This window comes from Ranitomeya variabilis, chromosome 3 (genome assembly GCF_051348905.1).
Source record: "Ranitomeya variabilis isolate aRanVar5 chromosome 3, aRanVar5.hap1, whole genome shotgun sequence".
Classification (NCBI taxonomy): Eukaryota; Metazoa; Chordata; class Amphibia; order Anura; family Dendrobatidae; genus Ranitomeya; species Ranitomeya variabilis.
The window spans coordinates 522,806,691-522,829,211 of NC_135234.1; the positions used below are offsets into that span (position 1 = coordinate 522,806,691).

The 22,521-nt window shown below is 44.7% G+C and overlaps 1 protein-coding gene across 4 annotated transcripts in view; it reads right to left on the minus strand.

Moving 5' to 3' along the window:
• Positions 1–22,521, minus strand: part of ARHGEF7 (Rho guanine nucleotide exchange factor 7) — a 163,548-nt gene that overhangs the window by 123,280 nt on the left and 17,747 nt on the right. For 2 of the 4 annotated variants that reach the window (XM_077296997.1, XM_077296995.1), the window contains exon 2: positions 17,758–17,841. In XM_077296997.1, the coding sequence (XP_077153112.1) occupies positions 17,758–17,841 (84 nt within the window). Of the gene's footprint in view, positions 1–17,757; positions 17,842–17,959; positions 18,117–22,521 lie in introns of those variants that run through there. The other 2 variants (XM_077296998.1, XM_077296996.1) reach the window with 2 other exon arrangements.

Consider the following 22,521-nt stretch of genomic DNA (forward strand, 5'->3'; position numbering starts at 1 on the left):
GTCGGTGTCCTTCAGGTCCCTTGCCATCTGCTTCCTGCTCTGAGTGCCGGCCGGAAAGTGAGAGCAGATCACAGCGGTGCTGCGCTCTGCTCACTGTACGGCTGCACTCAGAGCAGGAAGCAGACTGCAAGGGACCTGAAGGACACCGACGGGTGAGTATGTACTGTTTGTTTTTTCACGTTTACGCTGGTAACCAGGGTAAACATCGGGTTACTAAGCGCGGCCCTGCGCTTAGTTACCCGATGTTTACCCTGGTTACCCGGGGACTTCGGCATCGCTCCAGCGCCGTGATTGCAACGTGTGACCGCAGTCTACGACGCTGGAGCGATATTCATACGATCGCTGCGACGTCACGGATCGTGCCGTCGCAGCGATGAAAATTTCAATGTGTGACGGTACCCTAACAGAACCCCTCAGCACCCACATTATGTTGTGCAGATATTTGTTTGTATAATAGTTTCCATGTGAGAGGCATGTCCCTAATGCATCAGCCCACAGGCTGCACCCCTGGGCAGAGAGGACAAGATATCCCCCTTCTGACCTCCCCCACCTTTGTAATTCCCACAGTAAACATCGGCAGGCTCCGGACCCCTGTGGCTATTGTAATGTATGTCTGGCCTGCCGCTTTTCAATAGGCCGGCCCTCTGTACCTGTGTGATATATATTTCTGTGTCCTGTGAGTAAAGTGGTTGTGATACTGGAAATACGTGGAGAAGCAGTGATATTTTATATGCGCCCATGTAATCAAGGAATTCCAGCCAGCGTCCTTCATTCAGACTCCAGCTAAAGCAAAGTGGACGTCCTGAAACACGGGGTGGTACTAAAGAGGTACCCCAGCGTGGTAGACCCCGTTACACCAGGTTCTCTGCATTGTTGCATTTTAAGTTATGTTTTAACCCATGTGTGTTGTATCAATAAAAGCTTCTTTTGTATTTTGTGTACATATGACGTGGTGTGCATTATTACAGTGGTGCTTTATTCTACATTATACAAGACGAGGACGTTATCGTAAGAAGATGGGAGGCCCCGGACCGGACCGCAGCGGGAGCGCCCCTGGGTGAGTATAATGTAACGTCTTTTTCTCATCTTTCAGGATACATCGGGGCTTATCTACAGCATTCCAGAAAGCTGTAGATAAGCCCCTGATGCCGATGGGCTTAGCTCACCTTCGATTTTGGGGGTGATAGGTTCCCTTTAAAGACTCCATTCCCACGATGAGCTTTTCACACTGTATGTTTTTGCTGCATCAAAAATGCAGCGTTCACAGTGCAAGAAAAGCAAATGGGATTTATAGAAATCTCACACACACTGTTTCTTTGAAACACTGAGCAAACTCACTCGCAGTGCATATTTAAAATATGCAGCATGTCAATTTATTTTCAATTTCTGATTCACTGTGTTTTCTGTGCTGATTTTCCACATAGACTTACATTAGGTGCGGAAATCCATAGCAACAAAAACACGTATTTTTAGTGCGTTTCCGTGACGAAAACGCATAAAAAAAACAAATGTACAAAGCAAAAAAACAGGAAGTATCAAAAGCAAAGCTTTTTTTAAGAGCTCTTTCAGACGTCAGTGTGTCTGGTACATGTGGCGACAATTTTCACACGTACCGGAGATACTTACACATTTAGACCCATCCGTGTGTCCTCAATGTGACAAGTATCGGCGCCTGGGAATCAGCAGTACAGTTTGCGCTGTTCACCAGGGGCAAGTGCTGAAGAACGCTCATCATCCTCCGCTGCTCGTGCAGTGATCAGCGCGGGCAAGGGAGAATGTTGAGAGTTATATTCAACTGATAACAGCGAGAGCAAGATGCGGCTGATGGGAGTATTCATTAATCGCCGCCTGCGCTATAAATAAATAAATCTGCATGGGTTCCCCTGTATTTTTAATAACCAGCCAGGCCAAACTGACAGGTGCAGAGTACAACAGTCAGCTTTATAGAAAAAAAAAAAAAAGAACAATTTGGCACTCCAAAGATCAAATGCAAAAATTTTATTATAAGCGGAGTTCATAATAATGCAAAGTTTGATATGTTTCGGCCGTAATGGCCTTCCTCAGAACTACAAAAAAGAGAAATGATCCCAATTACAATACATCATGGTATTTATAAACATAACTTCATTAAAGAATCATAATAGCATCAGAAGAAACAGAAACAACAACATAACATAAGCAGCATAATTTCAATATAATATCCAATGAGGGCTTTTGAGCATGCAACAGACAGTTAGGGTACTGTCTCACAGTGGCACTTTGATCGCTACAACGGTACGATCCGTGACGTTCCAGCGATATCCATACGATATCGCTGTGTCTGACACGCAGCAGCGATCAGGGACCCTGCTGAGAATCGTACGTCGTAGCAGATCGTTTTGAACTTTCTTTCGTCGCTGGATCTCCCGCTGTCATCGTTGGATCGGTGTGTGCGACACCGATCCAACGATGCGTTCGCTTGTAACCAGGGTAAACATCGGGTTACTAAGCGCAGGGCCGCGCTTAGTAACCCGATGTTTACCCTGGTTACCATCGTAAAAGTAAAAAAAAACAAACAGTACATACTTACATTCCGGTGTCCGTCAGGTCCCTTGCCGTCTGCTTCCCGCTCTGACTGACTGCCGGCCGTAAAGTAAGAGCAGAGCACAGCGGTGACGTCACCGCTGTGCTGTGCTTTCACTTTACGGCGGCACTCAGTCAGTCCGGGAAGCAGACGGCAAGGGACGTGTATGTGCACACGTTGCGGATTTGCCTGTGGAATTTTCTGTGCGGATTCTGCATCTCTTGTCAGAAAACGCGGGTCAAAATCTGTGCTTTTTTATGCGGATTTTGTGTGTTTTTGTTGCGGATTTACTGTGGATTCAGTGTGGATTTCATTCATTTTTACCCCTGCGGATTTCTATCATGGAATGGGTGCAGAAACGCTGCAGATCCGCATTAAGAATTGACATGCTCTTTCTTTTAATCCTCTGCGTTTTCCGTGCGGAATTTGCTGCACCATTAGCACAGGAAATTTTTTTTTACATTGATTTACATTATACTGTAAATCACTTTGCGGATCTGCAGCGTTTCTGCGCAAAAAAAACGCTGCGGAGCCGCAGGAAATCTGCAACGTGTGCACATAGCCTCAAGGTAAAATCCAGAAATAAAATGCATACTTATCATAAAAGAAAATAACATGCTGCTGAAAATACATTGCAGGCTAGATCAATTGTCGCATGGGAATAAAATAAAAATCAGCACAGTTTGCATTCACTTTTCTGTAATAAGCAGCATTTTTTTTAACACAAAATATATAGAGAAGACACTCCAAATACTCATCATAGAAACTTGTGAGGGGGGGGGGGGGGGACTGGAAAGCAAACAGAGCAAATATAGTTTCTACTGATTAACAACAGATTAAAAATAGTAAATGCATGCACATGAAATAGTCAAGCTGCGAGCAGGTCACTTATCTGGAGACTGACCAGAGCCATAATGGGAGCTGACGAAAACAGTGGCAAGTGAGTATCAGACAGGGGCAGGGAACTTATTTAAAGGAAAGGTGCCGCATTTTATTTTTTGTATTGAAAATGATTGTTTATATAAACAATTATTTTTAATACAAACTTACATTTTTTAACTTTAACATTTTTTTTAGTATTAATTTTTTTTTCAGCCACTGGGCGCCACCATTTTGCTTTGCAGGAGTGTAAGTGTAGTTGCACGACACTTTCACTCTGCAAATACGGCAGCCCTGGGCATAGACATCTGCGGTCGGCGCCCGACCCCATACCTAGCATTATAAGCTGCTCCCTGCTGTGTCTGGCCACGCCCCCTGAGCCGTCCACATCACAGCAGAGGCAGGAGATCAGCGCCATATTCCTGGAGCTCACAGTGTGCTGTGAGCTCCAGCTTCCCAGGATAATCACAGAAGCCCTGCAGTTATAGGAGGAGGAGGAGACCAAGGACGGGAGGGAGAAAGGACTCAGCAGGGAGCCGTGAAGTAAGTGTCAGTGGGGAGGGGGAGAGGGAATCTAATCCTCTCCTTTGTGGTGCTGACTCTGAGCAGTGTATCTCCTCCCATGTGTGTTACTGTGCTGAGCAGTGTATCTAATCCTCTCCTGTGTGATACTGTCTGCTGAGCCATGCATCTAATCCTATCCTGTGTGATACTGTCTGCTGAGCCATGCATCTAATCCTATCCTGTGTGATACTGTCTGCTGAGCCATGCATCTAATCCTATCCTGTGTGATACTGTCTGCTGAGCCATGCATCTAATCCTACCCTGTGTGATACTGTCTGCTGAGCCATGCATCTAATCCTACCCTGTGTGATACTGTCTGCTTAGCCATGTATCTAATCCTATCCTGTGTGATACTGTCTGCTGAGCTGTGTATTTACTCTTCTCCTGTGTGATAGTCTGCTGAGCCCTGCATCTAATCCTGTCCTGTGTGATACAGTCTGCTGAGCCATGTATCTAATCCTATCCTGTGTGTTACTGTGCTGACTGTGTATCTAATCCTCTCCTGTGTGATACTTTGCTGAGCTGTGTATCTAATCCTCTCCTGTGTGATACTTTGCTGAGCTGTGTATCTACTCTTCTCCTGTGTGATACAGTCTGCTGAGCCATGCATCTAATCCTCTCCTGTGTTACTGTGCTGACTGTGTATCTAATCCTCTCCTGCGTGATACTGTCTGCTGAGCCATGTATCTAATCCTACCCTGTGTGATACTGTGCTGAGACGTGTATCTAATCCTCTCCTGTGACGTGTATCTAATCCTCTCCTGTGTGATGCTGTCTGCTGAGCCATGTATCTAATCCTCTCCTGTGTGATGCTGTCTGCTGAGCCATGTATCTAATCCTATCCTGTGTGATATTGTCTGCTGAGCTGTGTATCTAATCCTCTCCTGTGGGATACTGTGTGCTGAGCCGTGTATCTAATCCTATTCTGTGTGTTACTGTGCTGAGATGTGTATCTAATCCTCCCCTGTGTGGTATTGACTGCTGAGCTGTGTATCTAATGCTATCCTTTGTGATACTGATGGCTGAGCCATGTATCTAATCCTATCCAGTATGATACTGGATTAGCTGTGTATCTAATACTGTCCTGTGTGATACTGACTGCTGAGCTGTGTATCTAATCCTCTCCTATGCACTCCTCTCCCCCGTTATGTGTGATCTATATGGCGGTATTATGCGAGATCTATATGGCGTCGTTATGTGAGAAGTATATGGCGGTATTATGTGTGATCTATATGGCGGTATTATGTGAGAACACTGGTGGTATTATGTGAGATCTATATGGTGGTATTATGTGTGATCTATATGGCGGTATTATGTGAGAACACTGGTGGTATTATGTGTGATCTATATGGTGGTATTATGTGAGAACACTGGTGGTATTATGTGAGATCTATATGGCGGTATTATGTTTGCTCTATATGGCTGTATTATGTTTGCTCTATATGGCTGTATTATGTTTGCTCTATATGGCTGTATTATGTTTTCTCTATATGGCTGTATTATGTTTGCTCTATATGGCTGTATTATGTGAGATCTATATATTGGTTTTATGTGAGAACACTATGGCGTCGTTATTTGCGATCTATATGATGGTATTATGTGTGCTCTATATGGCGGTATTATGAGTGATCTATATGGCGTTTTTATGTGTGATCTATATGGCGGTATTATGTGAGATCTATATGTCGGTATTATGTGAGAACACTATGGCGTTATTTGTGATCTATATGATGGTATTATGTGAGAACTATAGGACAGCATTATGTGTGCTCTATATGGCAGTATGTGTGCTCTATATGGCGATATGTGTGATCTATATGGCGGTATTATGTGAGAACACTATGGCGTCGTTATTTGCAATCTATATGATGTAGTTATGCGAGAACTATAGGACAGTATTATGTGTGATATATATGGCGGTATTATGTGAGAACACTATGGCAGTATTATCTTCATAAAGGGGACCCATTCTAGGGTTGTTCTGGTTGAGCAGCTGCACACGGGTCTGGGGTAATAGAGGGGCAGCATGACCTCCAGTTAGGTGCAGTCAGGGGAGGGCTGGTGAGGCAGCTGAAGAGGGGTCTCATTTTTATCGTTACTATATGGCTACATTTCCTTCCCAGCGTCAGCCCGTACTTCGCCTGTCGCCTCACTTTCACACATCGCCAGGACAGGATGGAGAAGACAGGATCTGAGGAGGGGAATGGGGTCTGCATGCAAAGTCTGGATCAGAACAGGCCATCAATCCGCAGAAATGTTTCCTGGATTTCTGTGGAGCAGACGGTCCATCCACGTGTATAAAAGACAGCGCTCTATGTACAATCCCTGGCTGCTCCGCGCACTGAACAGGGTGCCCCCCATAGACCAGCACACTGCTCTCCTGAAATACTCTGTGCTGCTGTCACCCTGCTCCCTCCACCACATATCTCCCAGAATCCTTGCTGCCTGCCATCCTCGGTGACTGTCTACTTGTTAGTATAACTCTGCAGTCACCAATAAAATGGCTGCTCACTGGGTTTCTGAATATCATCCTCTCCTATCCCTTAACAAACACCCAGGAGGGGCGGAGAGGAGTGACATCACACACGTCAGCAGACTCTGCCCAGAATTACTGCAGTGCAGTAATGTGAGCTAGTTGTACACTAGGTTTTTGTCAAATTTTATTAGCTGCTCCCCCTAGTGTTTAAAAGTGGAAATGCCAAACCTTTTAAAATTATTTTTCATATTTTACTAAATTATAAACAAATGATAATATTTTTTAAGAAAATGTAAACATTAATTCTTTACATTTTTTCAATCGCTGGAAAAAAAATTTTTTTGAAGGCACCTTCCCTTTAATGCACCACTCCAGCGGTGCAATAAGATAAAAACCTGCTGGAGTGGTGCTCTAAGCATGGCCCACTTGCTGCCGGCCACGGGTAAACAGATTTGAGAAATGCTGTTTGGATTCAAAGCGGTTTTCCTTGAGCTGCTGGCAGACTCGTGCAGACAGACTCCGAAGATGAAGGAGTCCAGGAAATAATTTTAATTAAATGGTTATAAAGTCGACGCGTTTCAAAGTTATCCAACTTCTTCAGGACATAGCCATACTTAAGATCCACAACAGACTGTTAATGCATTGTACAGACGATAGGAACATATGATCGCATGTAATGACTAAAATCAAATGTAAAACCACTTAAAAAAAAAACCTTACATTTGATTTTAGTGCTTATATGCGTTTATATATTCCTATTGTCTGCACAATGCATTAACAGACTGTGGCCGAACTTTGACATGTCATGAGCCTTTTTGGTGTTTCTTTTATAAAATATCAGTAGATACAACTGTTGGTATGTTGTGGATCTTCAGTATGGTTATGTCCTGAAGAAGTTGGATAACTTCGAAATGTGTAGACTTTATAACCGATTAATAAAAATTGTTTCCTTAGTCCATCCACGTCTGCCAGCAACACAAGGAAAAGCGATCTGAATCCGCACAACATCACAGAAACTTAGCATAAAGCTGCATTAGGTAGTCTGATCCCGGCAGTGAAACGGCTACACGTCTGCTGGTCGGCGGTCATTTCGACTGATATAGAGAGAGCGATTACATCTCCATGTTAATATGATTGTTCTGTGAGTATAGACGGACATGCCCTGTTCACACATGCTGATGTGTTGACGAGAAGCTTATCTCCTTAATGACCGCCAACACGTCTTTTTACTGACCTGAGATATAAGAGAACAGCCTCCCCATACAGGTGACAATCCAGCAGCTGTACACTATAGCTGACAACTTGCTGTATATGCCACGATCAGTGTCTGCACAGTCCATATCTGTTTAACCCCTTAGATGCTGCTGTCAATAGTGACTACATCATATAAATGGTTATCAGAGTGTGGGGGCTTCCTCTTTAACCCCACTGAGATCATGATTGTGTGGTCCTGATGTTTGCCATGGCAATTCACAGCCAAATAGCAGCTTTAGAGTCTGCCGCCTATAGTAACCTGTCTGCCGCTGTTTTTAACATGGTATCACTTTTGGAGGTTTTCCAATATCTAAGAACCCCAAAGCCACTTCAAAACTGGATAGGTCCTTCAAAAAAATAAGTTTCGTAAATTTCATTGAGAAAATTAAAAATTACTACTACAATTTTAAACCTCCTAAAAGGCTAACAAAATAAAATAACATTTTACAAATAGTGCTGATGTAAAGCAGACATGTGGGAAATGTTATTTATCAATGTTTTTGGATTAAAGGGATAATCATTCAAAGTTTGAAAATTGCAATTTGTTACATTTTTGTCATTTCTGATATTTTTATATATACGGTAAGCACAACACATATTGACCTAAATTTACCATTATCATACATTACAATGTGCCACGAAAAAAATCTCAAAATCACTGGAATTTGTTGAAGTTAAAGAGACACTGGTCAGATTTCAAAACTTTGGCTCTGTCACTTAGGGGTTAAAAATCATTTCAGGTGCCACAAATCCACAGCAAATTATAAAGCAACACATGCAGATTTAGCAGCGGCTTCAATTCACACTTAGCCCCCTCCTACACCGAAAGTGGAGATATGCAGAGAAATTCTGATGCATGTTCATTTTTCCGCAAGTCTGCAGCATGTGGATCAGGTCTGTAAAATTATCCACTGCCAATATTATAGGAGTTCTAAAAGGGAAGGGGAATTAGCAGTTACCAGCCACCCGTCTGGCAGCTTTTCATACTTTAAAAAAAAGGTTTTGGCATACTCAAATCCAATATACCTTAATTACAGGTTTCTAAAGGTTTGCTCTACTACTATTACAGTGATGACATATCTAAAGGATGGGTCATCAATATCAAATCTGTGGGGGACAGGCACCCCAGTCGATTTGCTGTTCTCTGTAAGCGGTGGCGGGTGCTGAAGATCCACTCTCATTCATCTATATATGGATGGATGTGCAGTCCCTGGCCGCATCCGCTACACAACTGACGGAGCTGTACTGTTCAGGCATTCTATAACGGTAATGTATCACAAAAGTCATGTAAAATGTTCCCAATAAAAGGTTCAACTCAATCCACAAAAAAAGCAAACCCTCACTCAGGTCTGTCATGTGTTAACCGATATATAAGGGGTTTCCTGCACGTTACTGGTAGAACAAAGGCTCTGGAAAAGCAAAATGGCTCCTCAGCCCTGAAAAAAAGATTCACCAAATTCTGCACTCCCAAATCCAAATGCCCCCTCCCTTCTGAGCCCCAGTGTGCCTAAACCACATATAGAGTCCACATGTTTGGCATTTCTGAAGCGATGAGCGCCCACCAAACGTATGGTTGCATGTCTCCAGAAGCATGAGCTGGTCACTACAGCGTACTGGTCACTAAAGTGCAATTATCACTCTGCAACATTCATTGCTGCTTGTTTCTGAAAAACACCCATGGAGTCAAAATAGTCAGCACTACACCTGTAGATAAATTCCCAAAAGGGTATAGTTTCCAAAAGGGTCACTTGAGGGAGGGATTCGCTCTACTAGCAATTAGGGGCTCTGCATAGGGAGTCTGCAAAATATTCCAGGAAAATCTGCGCCCCAGGAAGCAAATAGCACTCCGCCCCTCCCAAGTCTATCCGTATAGCTAAGCAGTACAGTACATCTACATATGGAGTATTGCCACGTTTAGTAGCAATTGTGGGACACACTATGGTGCCATTTTCACCCACTTCTTGTGTAACAATGCAAATTCTAGTGGTAAAAAAGTACCATAATTATTTTTTCTTCACTGCCCAATGGTATAAAATTCTGTGACACAGCCATGGTGTCAATATGATCACTGCACCCCTAGATGAATTCGTTCAGAGGTTTAGTTTATAATATGGGGTTACATATGGGGGGGTTCCTGTTCTGGAAACTCAGGGACTCTCCCAGAGAGTCATGGCACCCGCAAACCATAACAGTAAAATCTGCACTATGGTATGACGCTACTTCCCTTCTCAGCTTTGCACGGTGCCTGAAAATTATTTCCCAATTACACATAAGGATATGTACACACGTTGCGGATTTGCTCTTGTAAAAATCTGGGCAGATTCTTTCTCTCTTGGCAGAAAACGCAGTTGAAAATCCGCACGTTTTTGATGCGGATTTCTATGCATTTAACAAAAAAACAAAAAGAATTGTGATGTAATATATATTATATACACACACCAATATAAACACGTGTGTGTGTTTATTTATATATATCGTATATACTCGAGTATAAGCCGAGATTTTCAGCCCAAAAAAAATGGGCTGAAAGTGCCGCTCTCTGCTTATACTCGCGTCATCGAAGGCGGGGGGGGATGGGTCGGCGGGTGAGGGAGAGCGACGACTGTCAAATACTCACCTGCTCCCAGCGCTCCTGGAGCAGTCCCTGCATGTCCCACGTCTCCGGAAGCGGCAGCTTCTTCCCCTGTTCAGCGGTCACTGGTGCCGCTCATTAAAGTTATGAATATGGACTCCACTCCCATAGGGGTGGAGCCGCATATTCATTACTGTAATGAGCGGTACCATGTGACCACTCACTACAGGAAGAAGCTGCCGCTCCTGGAGACGTGGGACACGCGGGGACGGCGTCAGGAGCAGGTGAGTATGTCATATTTACCTTCCTTTGTTCCACCGACGCTCCGTCTTCCGCGTCCTCTGCAGTGACTGGTCAGGTCAGAGGGCGCGATGACGGGACGCTGAGGAGCAGCGACGAGATGTATGTCATTTTTTTTTAGTGCAGCAGCAGCATTACATGTGGCACAATGCTATATGGAGCGTCTATGGGGCCATAAAGAACTGCATGAAGCATTATATGGGGCATCTATGAGGCCATAACTGCATGGAGCATTATATGGAGCATCTATGGGGCCATAACTGCATGGAGCATTATATGGGGCATCTATGGGGCCATAAAGAACTGCATGGAGCATTATATGGGGCATCTATGGGGCCATAAAGAACTGCATGGAGCATTATATGGGGCATCTATGGGGCCATAAAGAACTGCATGGAGCATTATATGGGGCATCTATGGGGCCATAAAGAACTGCATGGAGCATTATATGGGGCATCTATGGGGCCATAAAGAACTGCATGGAGCATTATATGGGGCATCTATGGGGCCATAAAGAACTGCATGGAGCATTATATGGAGCATCTATGGGGCCATAAAGAACTGCATGGAGCATCTATGGGGCCATACCTGCATGGAGCATTATATGGAGCATCTATGGGGACATAACTGCATGAAGCATTATATGGGGCATCTATGGGGCCATAAAGAACTGCATGGAGCATTATATGGAGCATCTATGGGGCCATAAAGAACTGCATGGAGCATTATATGGGGCCATACCTGCATGGAGCATTATATGGAGCATCTATGGGGACATAACTGCATGGAGCATTATATGGGGCATCTATGGGGCCATACATGCATGGAGCATCTATGGGGACATAACTGCATGGAGTATTATATGGTGCATCTATGGGGCCATAAAGAACCGCATGGAGCATTATATGGGGCATCTATGGGGCCATAATGAACTGCATGGAGCATTATATGGAGCATTACATGGGGCCATAAAGAACTTCATGGAGCATTATATGGAGCATCTTTGGGGCCATAAAGAACTTCATGGAGCATTATATGGAGCATCTTATGGGGCCATAATGAACAGTATGGAGCATTATATGGGGCTCCTGATTCAATATGGATATTCAAAAACACTTAACCTACTGATGTCTCAATTAATTTTACTTTTATAGGTATCTATTTTTATTTTTGACATTTACCGGTAGCTGCTGCATTTTCCACCCTAGGAATATATATATATATATATATATATATATATATATATATATATATATATATATATATATATATATATCCATATGCAAGATGACCATATGCAAGAAAAAAGAGAAGGCACTCACCGATCTAACATTCGGTGTCACGTGGAAGCGCAAGCACAGCGCGAAACGGCCGTCGTCTACTCCTGCTCACAAGAGCTCCGCTCCTCACTCCCCCGGCCATGGAATTTTTTAACAAGACGACGAAATAAAGTTGGGAATTTTAGATCGGTGAGTGTCTTCTCTTTTTTCTTGCATATGGTAATGGATATGGAGATAGATAGATAAAATATTATATATATTATATTTTTATTTATCTATATATATTTTTTTTTATTACAGCTCATCAAGAGAATGCCAAGATTGTGCAAAGCAGTCATCAAAGCAAAAGGTGGCTACTTTGAAGAACCTAGAATATAAGAGATATTTTCAGTTGTATCACACTTTTTTGTTAAGTATATAATTCCACATGTGTTAATTCATAGTTTCGATGCTTATAATATATATATATATATATATATATATATATATATATATATATATATATATATATATATATATATATATATATATATATATATATATATATATATATATACATACATATACATACACACATATACACACACACACACACTCTGCTCAAAATAATAAAGGGAACACAAACAACAGAGTATAACTCCAAGTAAATCAAACTTCCGTGAAATCAAACTGTCCCCTTAGGAGGCAACACTGTTTGTCAATCAATTTCACATGTTGTTGTGCAAATGGAAAAGACAACAGATGGAAATTATAGGCAATTATCAAGACACGCTCAATAAGGCCGGCCTCACACTAGCGAGTTTTACAGATGTATGAGCGCATAAACTACGTCCGTAAAATACGCATAACACACGGCCCAATGATTCCCTATGTCCCAGCTCCTATCAGCCGTATTTTACTGATCCGTATTATACGGTCTTGTACGGCCGTACAAAATTGCAGCATGCTGCGTTTGTCACCGTATTGCTTTAAAAAAAAAAAAAAAAAAAAAAAAAATCGCCAATTAAAGTCTATGGGGGCGAGAAAAATACGGATTACACACGGACCAGCAGTGTGACCTGCGAGAAATACGCATCGGTGTTAGAGAGAAAAGCCGGTAATTCAATTGCCGGCTTTTCATTTCTCCTTCCCAAACCCGACAGGATATGAGACATGGTTTACATACTGTAAACCATCTTATATCCCTTTTTTTTTTTTTTTTGCATATTCCACACTACTGTTAGTAGTGTGTATATGCAAAATTTTGGCACTGTAGCTGCTAAAATAAAGGGTTAAATGGCGGAAAAAATTGGCGTGGGCTCCCGCGCAATTTTCTCCGCCAGAGTGGTAAAGCCAGTGACTGAGGGCAGATATTAATAGCCTAGAGAGGGTCCATGGTTACAAACATCTGCCCCCAGCCACCCCAGAAAAGGCACATCTGGAAGATGCGCCTATTCTGGCACTTGGCCACTCTCTTCCCACTCCCGTGTAGCAGAGGGATATGGGGTAATGAAGGGTTAATGTCACCTTGCTATTGTAAGGTGTAGCTCATCCAGGATGGCACATCAATGCGAGCTGTGGCAAGGTTTGCTGTGTCTGTCAGCGTAGTGTCCAGAGGCTGGAGGCGCTACCAGTAGACAGGCCAGTACACCAGGAGACGTGGAGGGGGCCGTAGGAGGGCAAACACCCAGCAGTAGGACCGCTACCTCAGCCTTTGTGCAAGGAGGAACAGGAGGAGCACTGCCAGAGCCCTGCAAAATGACCTCCAGCAGGCCACAAATGTGCATGTGTCTGCATAAACGGTTAGAAACCAATTCCATGAGGATGGGATGAGTGCCCGATGTCCATAGATGGGGGCTGTGCCCACAGTCCAACACCGTGCAGGACGCTTGGCATTTGCCACAGAACACCAGGATTGGCAAATTAGCCACAGGCGCCCTGTGCTCTTCACGGGTGAGAGCAGGTTCACACTGAGAACATGTGACAGAGTCTGGAGACGCTCTGATGAGCGATCTGCTGCCTGCAATATCCTTCAGCATGACCGGTTTGGCAATGGATCAGTAATGGTGTGGGGTGGCATTTCTTTGGAGGGCCGAACAGCCCTCCAGAGGTAGCCTGACTGCCATTAGGTACCGAGATGAGATCCTCAGACCCCTTGTGAGACCATATTCTGGTGCGGTTGGCCTTGGGTTCCTCCTAATGCAGGACAATGCCAGACCTCATGTGGCTGGAGTGTGTCAGCAGTTCCTGCAATATGAAGGCATTGAAGCTATGGACTGGCCCACCCGTTCACCAGACATGAATCCGATTGAACACATCTGGGACATCATGTCTCGCACCATCGACCAACGTCACATTGTACCACAGACTGTCCAGGAGTTGGCGGATGCTTTAGTCCAGGTCTGGGAGGAGATCCCTCAAGAGACCATCCGCCGCCTCACCAGCAGCATGCCCAGGCATTGTAGGGAGGTCATACAGGCAGGTGGAGGCCACTCACACACTTTTGAGCATCATTTCCTTGTTTTGAAGCATTTCCACTGAAGTTGGATCAGCTTGTAATTTGATTTTCCAGTTTGATTTTGAGTATCATTCCAAATCCAGGCCTCCATTGGTTAATAAATTTGATTTCCATTGATGATTTTTGTGTGATTTTGTTGTCAGCACATTCAAAATTGTACAGAACAAAGTATTCAATGAGAAATATATATATATATATATATATATATAATGTAAAATTGGAACAGCACAATGCTCACCGATGGGTGCCTAGCCTCCTGGGTTGAGTCGACCACTTCTCCACCCAACATGTATACAAAAAAAGCAAAAGAAGGCAGCACTCCAAACACTTCAAGCTTGAAAAAGGCTCAGTGTGAGCCGAAACGTTGCACAGAGATGTGGGCTGAATATATCCTACTTTTTTTCACTTTGAAAAAATATATATATATCTATAATATATAATATATAATCCATAATATATAAATATATATATCCATCCAAGCCCAAGGTTCAGTAATGTACACATGTCAGCCAGATATCCTCATTAATAAAATGGTAAATAAAGAGTTAAATAAAAGACACACATGAAATCTGTGTGAAACGCAATATCTGTTCAATTTTCAAACACTTTATAAGGGTATATTACCACATCAGTAAACGCTGCGGGTTGGACGCCACGTACATCCGCAGCATCCAACCCGCAGCAGCCAGATGTTACAGCATAGTGGGTGGGATTTGAAGAAACCCCATCTCCACTATGCGTGCACCGGCGCCCGCGGCTTCCTTGCAGAGATGGACATGCGGCGCATCTTTCCAGACCACAGCATGACTATTTAACTTGTGGAGACGCTCAGTGTCCGCAAGATAAATGCTCCCGCACAATGTATTGGGACATGGTGATTCCGCACAGTTTAAAGGGAACCTGTCACCACGTTTTTGGAAGATGGGATAAAAATAGCGTTAAATAGGGGCAGAGGTGGGCGTTACATTAGTGTGTTTGTTATGCGTTTATTACCCACCTAAGTTGCCGAAATACCTTTGCAAAGTCTCTGTTTTCGCCTGTCAATCAGGCTGGTCTGGTAAAAAGGGCGTGTTGTCTTCCCCCAGATTTTGCGTAGTTTTCCGTTGGTGGCGTAGTGGTGTGCGCATGCCCAAAGTCCTGAATCCTCTGCCAGGGGATTTAAAAGAGCGCGCTGTTCGTTTTCATTGGTGATCGGTGGGCGCGGCCATCTTCCTTTGGCCGCGCGTGCGCAGAAGCGGCGCTCTGCTGGCCGCGGCTTCAGGAAAATGGCCGCGGGATGCCGCGCGTGCGCAGATGGATATCGCAGCGGCCATTTTCCTGAAGCCGCGGCCAGCAGAGCGCCGCTTCTGCGCACGCGCGGCCAAAGGAAGATGGCCGCGCCCACCGATCACCAATGAAAACGAACAGCGCGCTCTTTTAAATCCCCTGGCAGAGGATTCGGGACCTTGGGCATGCGCACACCACTACGCCACCAACGGAAAACTACGCAAAATCTGGGGGAAGACAACGCCCTTTTGACCAGACCAGCCTGATTGACAGGCGAAAACGGAGACTTTGCAAAGGTATTTCGGCAACTTAGGTGGGTAATAAACGCATAGCAAACACACTAATGTAACGCCCACCTCTGCCCCTATTTAACGCTATTTTTATCCCATCTTCCAAAAACGTGGTGACAGGTTCCCTTTAATGAACACATGCGGAATCACCGGCGTTCAAAAGCCAGCAGTACTTTGGATGGAGCGGACATGTGCTGCGTCCAAAGCGCTGCCGTTTCCTGACCGTGGGAACATACACTAAAAATAAATCATGTGGGCTCCCGCGTAATTTTCTAAACCAGCAGAGGGAAAGCCGATGGCTGATGTTAATATTTTGGGAAGGAGCCAATAGCCATAAAGGTTCCCAGGCTAGTAATATCAGCTCACAGAAGTTTGCTTAGCCTTTACTGCCTAGTTTACAGGGGAACCCCAGAAAAAAAAAAAAAAAAATCGAACTAGCAAAGGCTAGGCAGACAGCTGCGGGCTGATATTAATAGCCTGGGAAGGGGCCATGGATATTGGCATCCCCCAGGCTATAAACAATCAGCTCTCAGCCACCCCAGAAATGGCGCATCTTATAGGGTGGGTCCCCGCACTCAGACCTCCAGAGATCACACTCTTATCACCTATATTGTAAGTGGTGACCAGCTTGGTACTTATAGCTGTATTGTAAGGGTATGTTTCCACGTTCAGGAAACGCTGCGTTTTTGACGCTGCGTTTTTCCGCAGCGTCAAAAACGCAGCGTCCAGATGTTACAGCATAGTGGAGGGGATTTCATGAAATCCCGACTCCACTATGCGTTAAAAAACGCATGCGGACTTCCTGCAAAAACGCACATGCGGTGCGTTTTTTCAAAACGCAGCATGTTGCTACAATGAGCAAAACACGCAGGCACACCGCAGGTGACCTGCCAGTGACCTCAGGTGCAGTTTTGGTCAGGATTTTACTTGCATAAAATCCTGACCAAAGCCTGAAGCAAACCTGAACGTGGACACATACCCTTAGAGTATTCAAAATGCAATGCACATTTGATGTACCTGCCAGCAAAGATCCGGTATGGGGCAGTAGATGTTATTGTGAGCTGTATGGAATAGTGCAATTGATGTTATTCTACATGGTGCACTGTATACCTGCATATTGGTAATGTTTAATACCATGGGAACCTATGGGCAGTTATGCCACTAGCATGCGTCCTCCATACAGAGGTATATGTCAGGTGGTCTCGCCACCTATAGCCGCGCCATAAGGAGCATGCACTGTGATTCCAGCATAAGATGGCTATGTACAGAGGGCTATGATCCCATTTTGACTAAGGGTATGTGCACGCGTTGTGATTTTGCCCCCAAACCTGAAGATTTCCTAGAACCAGCAAAGACCATTAATGGGATTTCTGGATTCTCATGCACTTGCTGCTTATTTTTTTCCTTGCAGATTTAAATCTACAACATGTCAATTGTTGCAGCAGATTTCACCCATACTGATGAGTGGAGAAAAATACGCAACAAAAAACACAAGCATTTTTGCAGCATTTTTCCTGCCAACATCAGCATTTGGAGAAGAACATTCTGCTCCAAATCCGGAATCTGCAGATTTTGGAGGGATCGCACGACCACCTAATGTGTATTGGCTGCTCAGCCTGTGTCAGGTACATAAGATGGGAATCGCCATCTATCGAGATTACACCATAAAAAGGTGACATTATTGGAGGTAACGCCGATGTGACTGCGCAGAACAATTGCATGTCAGTCCAGGAATGCAGAACCTTTGATAATCCGACCCCTCACTCACTAGGCGCACACATTACAGGCAGTGGCGGACGCCGCACAGGACACTCACCTCCAGGTTGAAGTGGCTGCAGCCCTTCAGGAACTCCCTGATGTTGCCCAGGCACTCGGTCTCGGTGCGCGGCTCCGGGTACACCTGCGGGGAGAGACAGACACCGAGTTAGGAGCGGAGGACTCCGGGGCTGCACAGTGCACCGTACGGACCCCCATACACGTGTCAGTGACCGGCGCGGAGGTGCACGGGGGACCCTCACCTCACACTGTCTCCTCTGCGGCATCTACCAGGAAGCAAATCCCAAGTCAGGAAATGACGTTCAGAGAAGGAACACGGGGCCTCCCCCCTCCGTGCAGGGAACACAACACGGGGCCTCCCCCCTCCGTGCAGGGAACACTGCCCCCCCCTCCGTGCAGAGCGGGGGCTGCCGTACACATTACCTACGGGTAACCCTGTCACTGCCGGAGACCTCCTGCCACCGTGGAAAGCACGACCACCCCTTACATGAGGGTGACAAGTGGCCCCTGACCTGTCTGCACCGCTTGTCCCCACAGGACTTGCACATGAGGCGCACAGGCTGCTCACATCAGATTTTCAGTCCGTTTTTGCTCCGTGTATACCAGAAGCACCACCACCCCTGTGAGGGACATTTGGGGGACACTCTAATCGCGCCTCCTTTTGGCTTGTGTACCCTCAGTACCCAATGGGTTTATTGAACCCCTTAAGCCCCAAGGGTGGTTTGCACGTTAATGACCGGGCCAATTTGTACAATTCTGACCACTGTCCCTTTATGAGGTTATAACTCTGGAACGCTTCAACGGATCCCGGTGATTCTGACATCTATTCATGAATTTCTTTTTCTTTTTATACTGTTCCACGTTTGGTAAAATGGATAAAGCAGTTTTATTCGTCGGGTCAGTACGATTACAGCGATATCTCATTTATATCATTTTTTTATGTTTTGGCGCTTTTATACGATAAAAACTTTTATAGAAATTCAAATTATTTTGGCATTGCTTTATTCTGAGGACTATAACTTTTTTATTTTTTTGCTGATCATGCTGTATGGCGGCTCGTTTCTTGCGGGACAAGATGACATTTTCAGCGGTACCATGGTTATTTATATCCATCTTTTTGATCGCGTGCTATACCACTGTTTGTTCAGCGGTATGATAATAAAGCGTTGTTTTTTGCCTCGGTCTTTTTTTTTTTTTTACGGCATTCACTGAAGGGGTTAAAGGGAACCTGTCAGCCCCAAAATGGCTGGTGAGCTGGTGAGGTAAGCTCACCGGCATCAGGGGCTTATCTACAGCATTCTGTAATGCATTCTGTAATGCTGTAGATAAGCCCCCGATGTTACCTGAAAGAGGAGAAAAAGACGTTAGATTATACTCACCCAGGGGCGGACCTGCTGCGGTCAGGTCGGATGGGTGTCTCCGGTCCGCTCCGGGGCCTCCCATCTTCGTTCCATGACGTCCTCTTCGGGTCTTCACACTGCGGCTCCGGCGCAGGCGTACTTTGTCTGTCCTGTTGAGGGCAGAGCAAAGTACTGCAGTGCGCAGGTGCTGGGCCTCTCTGACCTTTCCCGGTGCCTGCGCACTGCAGTACTTTGCTCTGCCCTCAACAGGACAGACAAGGAACGCCTGTGCCGGAGCCGCGGCGTAAAGACCCGAAGAGGACGTCATGGAATGAAGATGGGAGGCGCCGGAGCGGACCGGAGACACCCATCCGACCTGACCGCAGCAGGTCCGCCCCTGGGTGAGTATAATCTAACGTCTTTTTCTCCTCTTTCAGGATACATCGGGGGCTTATCTACACCATTACAGAATGCATTACAGAATGCTGTAGATAAGCCCCTGATGCCGGTGAGCTTACCTCACCAGCCATTTTGGGGGTGACAGGTTCCCTTTAACTAGTGGGACAGTTTTATAAGTGGGGTCATTACGGACGCGGCGATACTAAATATGTGTACTTTTATTTTCTTTTTTTATTTAGATAAATGTATTTATGGGAACAATATATATTTTTTTAGTGTAGGAATTTTTTTATTTTATTTTATTTTTTTTTTACACATCTAAATATTTTTTTTTTTACTTTATAACGTTGTCCGGGGGGGGGGGGGGGGGGGACATCACACTATAGGGTCAGATCGCTGATCTGACACTTTGCACAGCACTGTGTCAGATCAGCGACACAGTGCTGTGCAAAGTGTCAGATCAGCAGGGCTGCAGGCTTAGGCTACTTTCACACTAGCGTGTACTCCGGAGGACAGAGGATGAACTTCAATCCAATATTGCAGCCAGCATGCAGCCAGCGGGTAAGGAAAGGGTGAATCAAACACCCGAAAACCCCGCCCATATGACCCAAAACTGGTCCCGCCAAATTCAGGTGACAGGTTCCCTTTAATTTAAAATAAGCTCTCAGGCTAGGTTCTCATGCAGATCAGTATCCAGCCCATAATCCTGAACAGCTCATTTACACAAAGGTAAATGTGAATTTCTATGGAATAAATCATCACATCACAGATATCAAGGTATTATTTTATTCAACTTTCTATGATCTGCTCATATAGATGGTTGATCCTACTGACAATATTCTCTTTAAACCTTTTTAGGTTACTACAGCAGGTGAAATACATTGTGACATTCACACATGGCCACCTCAGGTGGCATTCTTGTCCTCCACCCACAGTATCCCCATGTTCAGCACAGCAGCCACAATATTTCTGCAGCAGGAGAGTTGTGCCGACCCCAAGAGTTACAACTAAGGCGGCTTTCACATTAGCGCCGGTACGGGCCCGTCGCAGTGCGTCGGGCCGACGTATGCTGTGAAATAAGTGCCCGACGTGGGCAGCGGAAGCAGTCTTATGACGCTTCCGCTGCCCCATTGCAAGGACCGGGGAGGAGGGGGCGGAGTTTCGGCCACGCATGCGCGGTCGAAAATGGAGGACTCGACGCACAAAAAAAGTTACATGTAACGTTTTTTTGTGGCGGTGGTGCGCCAAAACACGACGCAACCGTCGCACGACGGTTGCGACGTGTGGCAATACGTTGCAATGCATTGGTAATGATAGTCTATGGGAAAAAAACGCATCCTGCAGACAACTTTGCAAGATGCATTTTTTCTCCTGAACGACGCATTGCGACGTATTGCAAACGACGCTAGTGTGAAAGTAGCCTAAGACAATATCCTCCTACATGGAACATTGTGGTGCTGACTATCTAGTGTCGGGAACAGTCCTGCTCCCGTCGCAGCACTGGATAAAAAACACAAAGCTATACAAAATAATTACTGCAAACAATAACATTATAGTGAGGTCACAGAATGGGGGCAAAGAGATACTGATGTGAGAAGCTAAAGGATAATGAACAGTAAAGTCACTGCATAGGGCTAATAAACACAGTGCCATGATGCAATAATTGCAAAAATGGAAACTCACGTTTAGGTGGACTGCGCTACAGGAATGAAGAGCCTTGAGATTGTAAATCGTTTTTTGTTTTTTTTTATACCAAAGCGTTTATGCATCTGCGTCTTTCTCAAGGTACCAAAAACCAAGAGCTTCTCAGTAATGCAATAATACACATACAGCACAGATAATATACATTGATAGTCCCTCACTTGGCCGAGGTGGTCTATGCCACCTATAGTACGGTCCTTGCTCACAAGACTAATTTCTGGGAACATGTCATTTTTGTCACAGGTTCTTTGTATGGAACCACTAGAGCTCATTGCACCAGATGGTGGATATGGATAACAAGTCACAGGATCCTTACTCCTTACTGGCGTTTGTATGGGAAATGACTCTCCCACAGTACTGCCACCTACTTTGTATAATAGTTCTATGGATTACAATCTCAGGACCTGTACAGTACAACAGCTACAAGGAATGCAACTATCAAGAATTAATTCAGCTATATATTCAATAGCTAGAGAGATACATGCTTTCCTTACTAGTCAAAAAGGTCTCTGGAAAAGCTGCACCTAACCAAGCTCTCACTGTTAGCATCTATGATTGACATCCTATATTCACTCTATCCATGCCAGATGGTTAACATAATTTTGTCTCCAGATCTGCACAGAATGCATTACTGTTTGGCTGAACATCCATCTGCCTTGGAGCAGATGTAACCAGGAATGGTGAGAAATCTGTATGTATACTTATTTTAGTATTCTCTGGTTAATTTTAAATGGTTTATCAGCAAACTATCACCTATTCTGTGATATCTGGATAGAAGCCCTTTAACCTAGGCCAAAATATAAGCTGTTTAGGGATATATACAGCGGTTGTCATAGTTACCGCCGGTTACTTCCGGGTTGTTCCCGGCTACTTCCTGTGTATGTGACTATAAAACTACGTGCCCAGCCTCACTCAACATGCCCCCTGAGGAAGGTGTAAAACCGAAACGTGCGTCGGGGAGGACGCACGGACCCTGTGGACATCCCACCCAACTTTCCACTTGGAGGTATAATCATATTTTTTGTGCCCTGTATGAACATGCTGTATTGGATAGTCATTACTTTGTTTGCATTAGATGGACCTGTTTTCAGGTCCAATTGAGGCTCTGCATAGTCCAATATGTGCAACATATTTATTTATCTATTAGGTTCTGGTTGGCACATGCTCTGATCATTATGGGTGTGTACGTCCTGGGTTCCGTGCGCCCTTAATTTGTTTGTTTTTATCATCATGCGGTGTTGAGGCACACCTTGCAGCACCTGATACTCACCTGTACCTTGTATATGTAGTGTATGTTATATATTATATTTTGTATATGAATCTTGTGGAATAATAAAGCTATTTAAAACTTTTTACATACATTA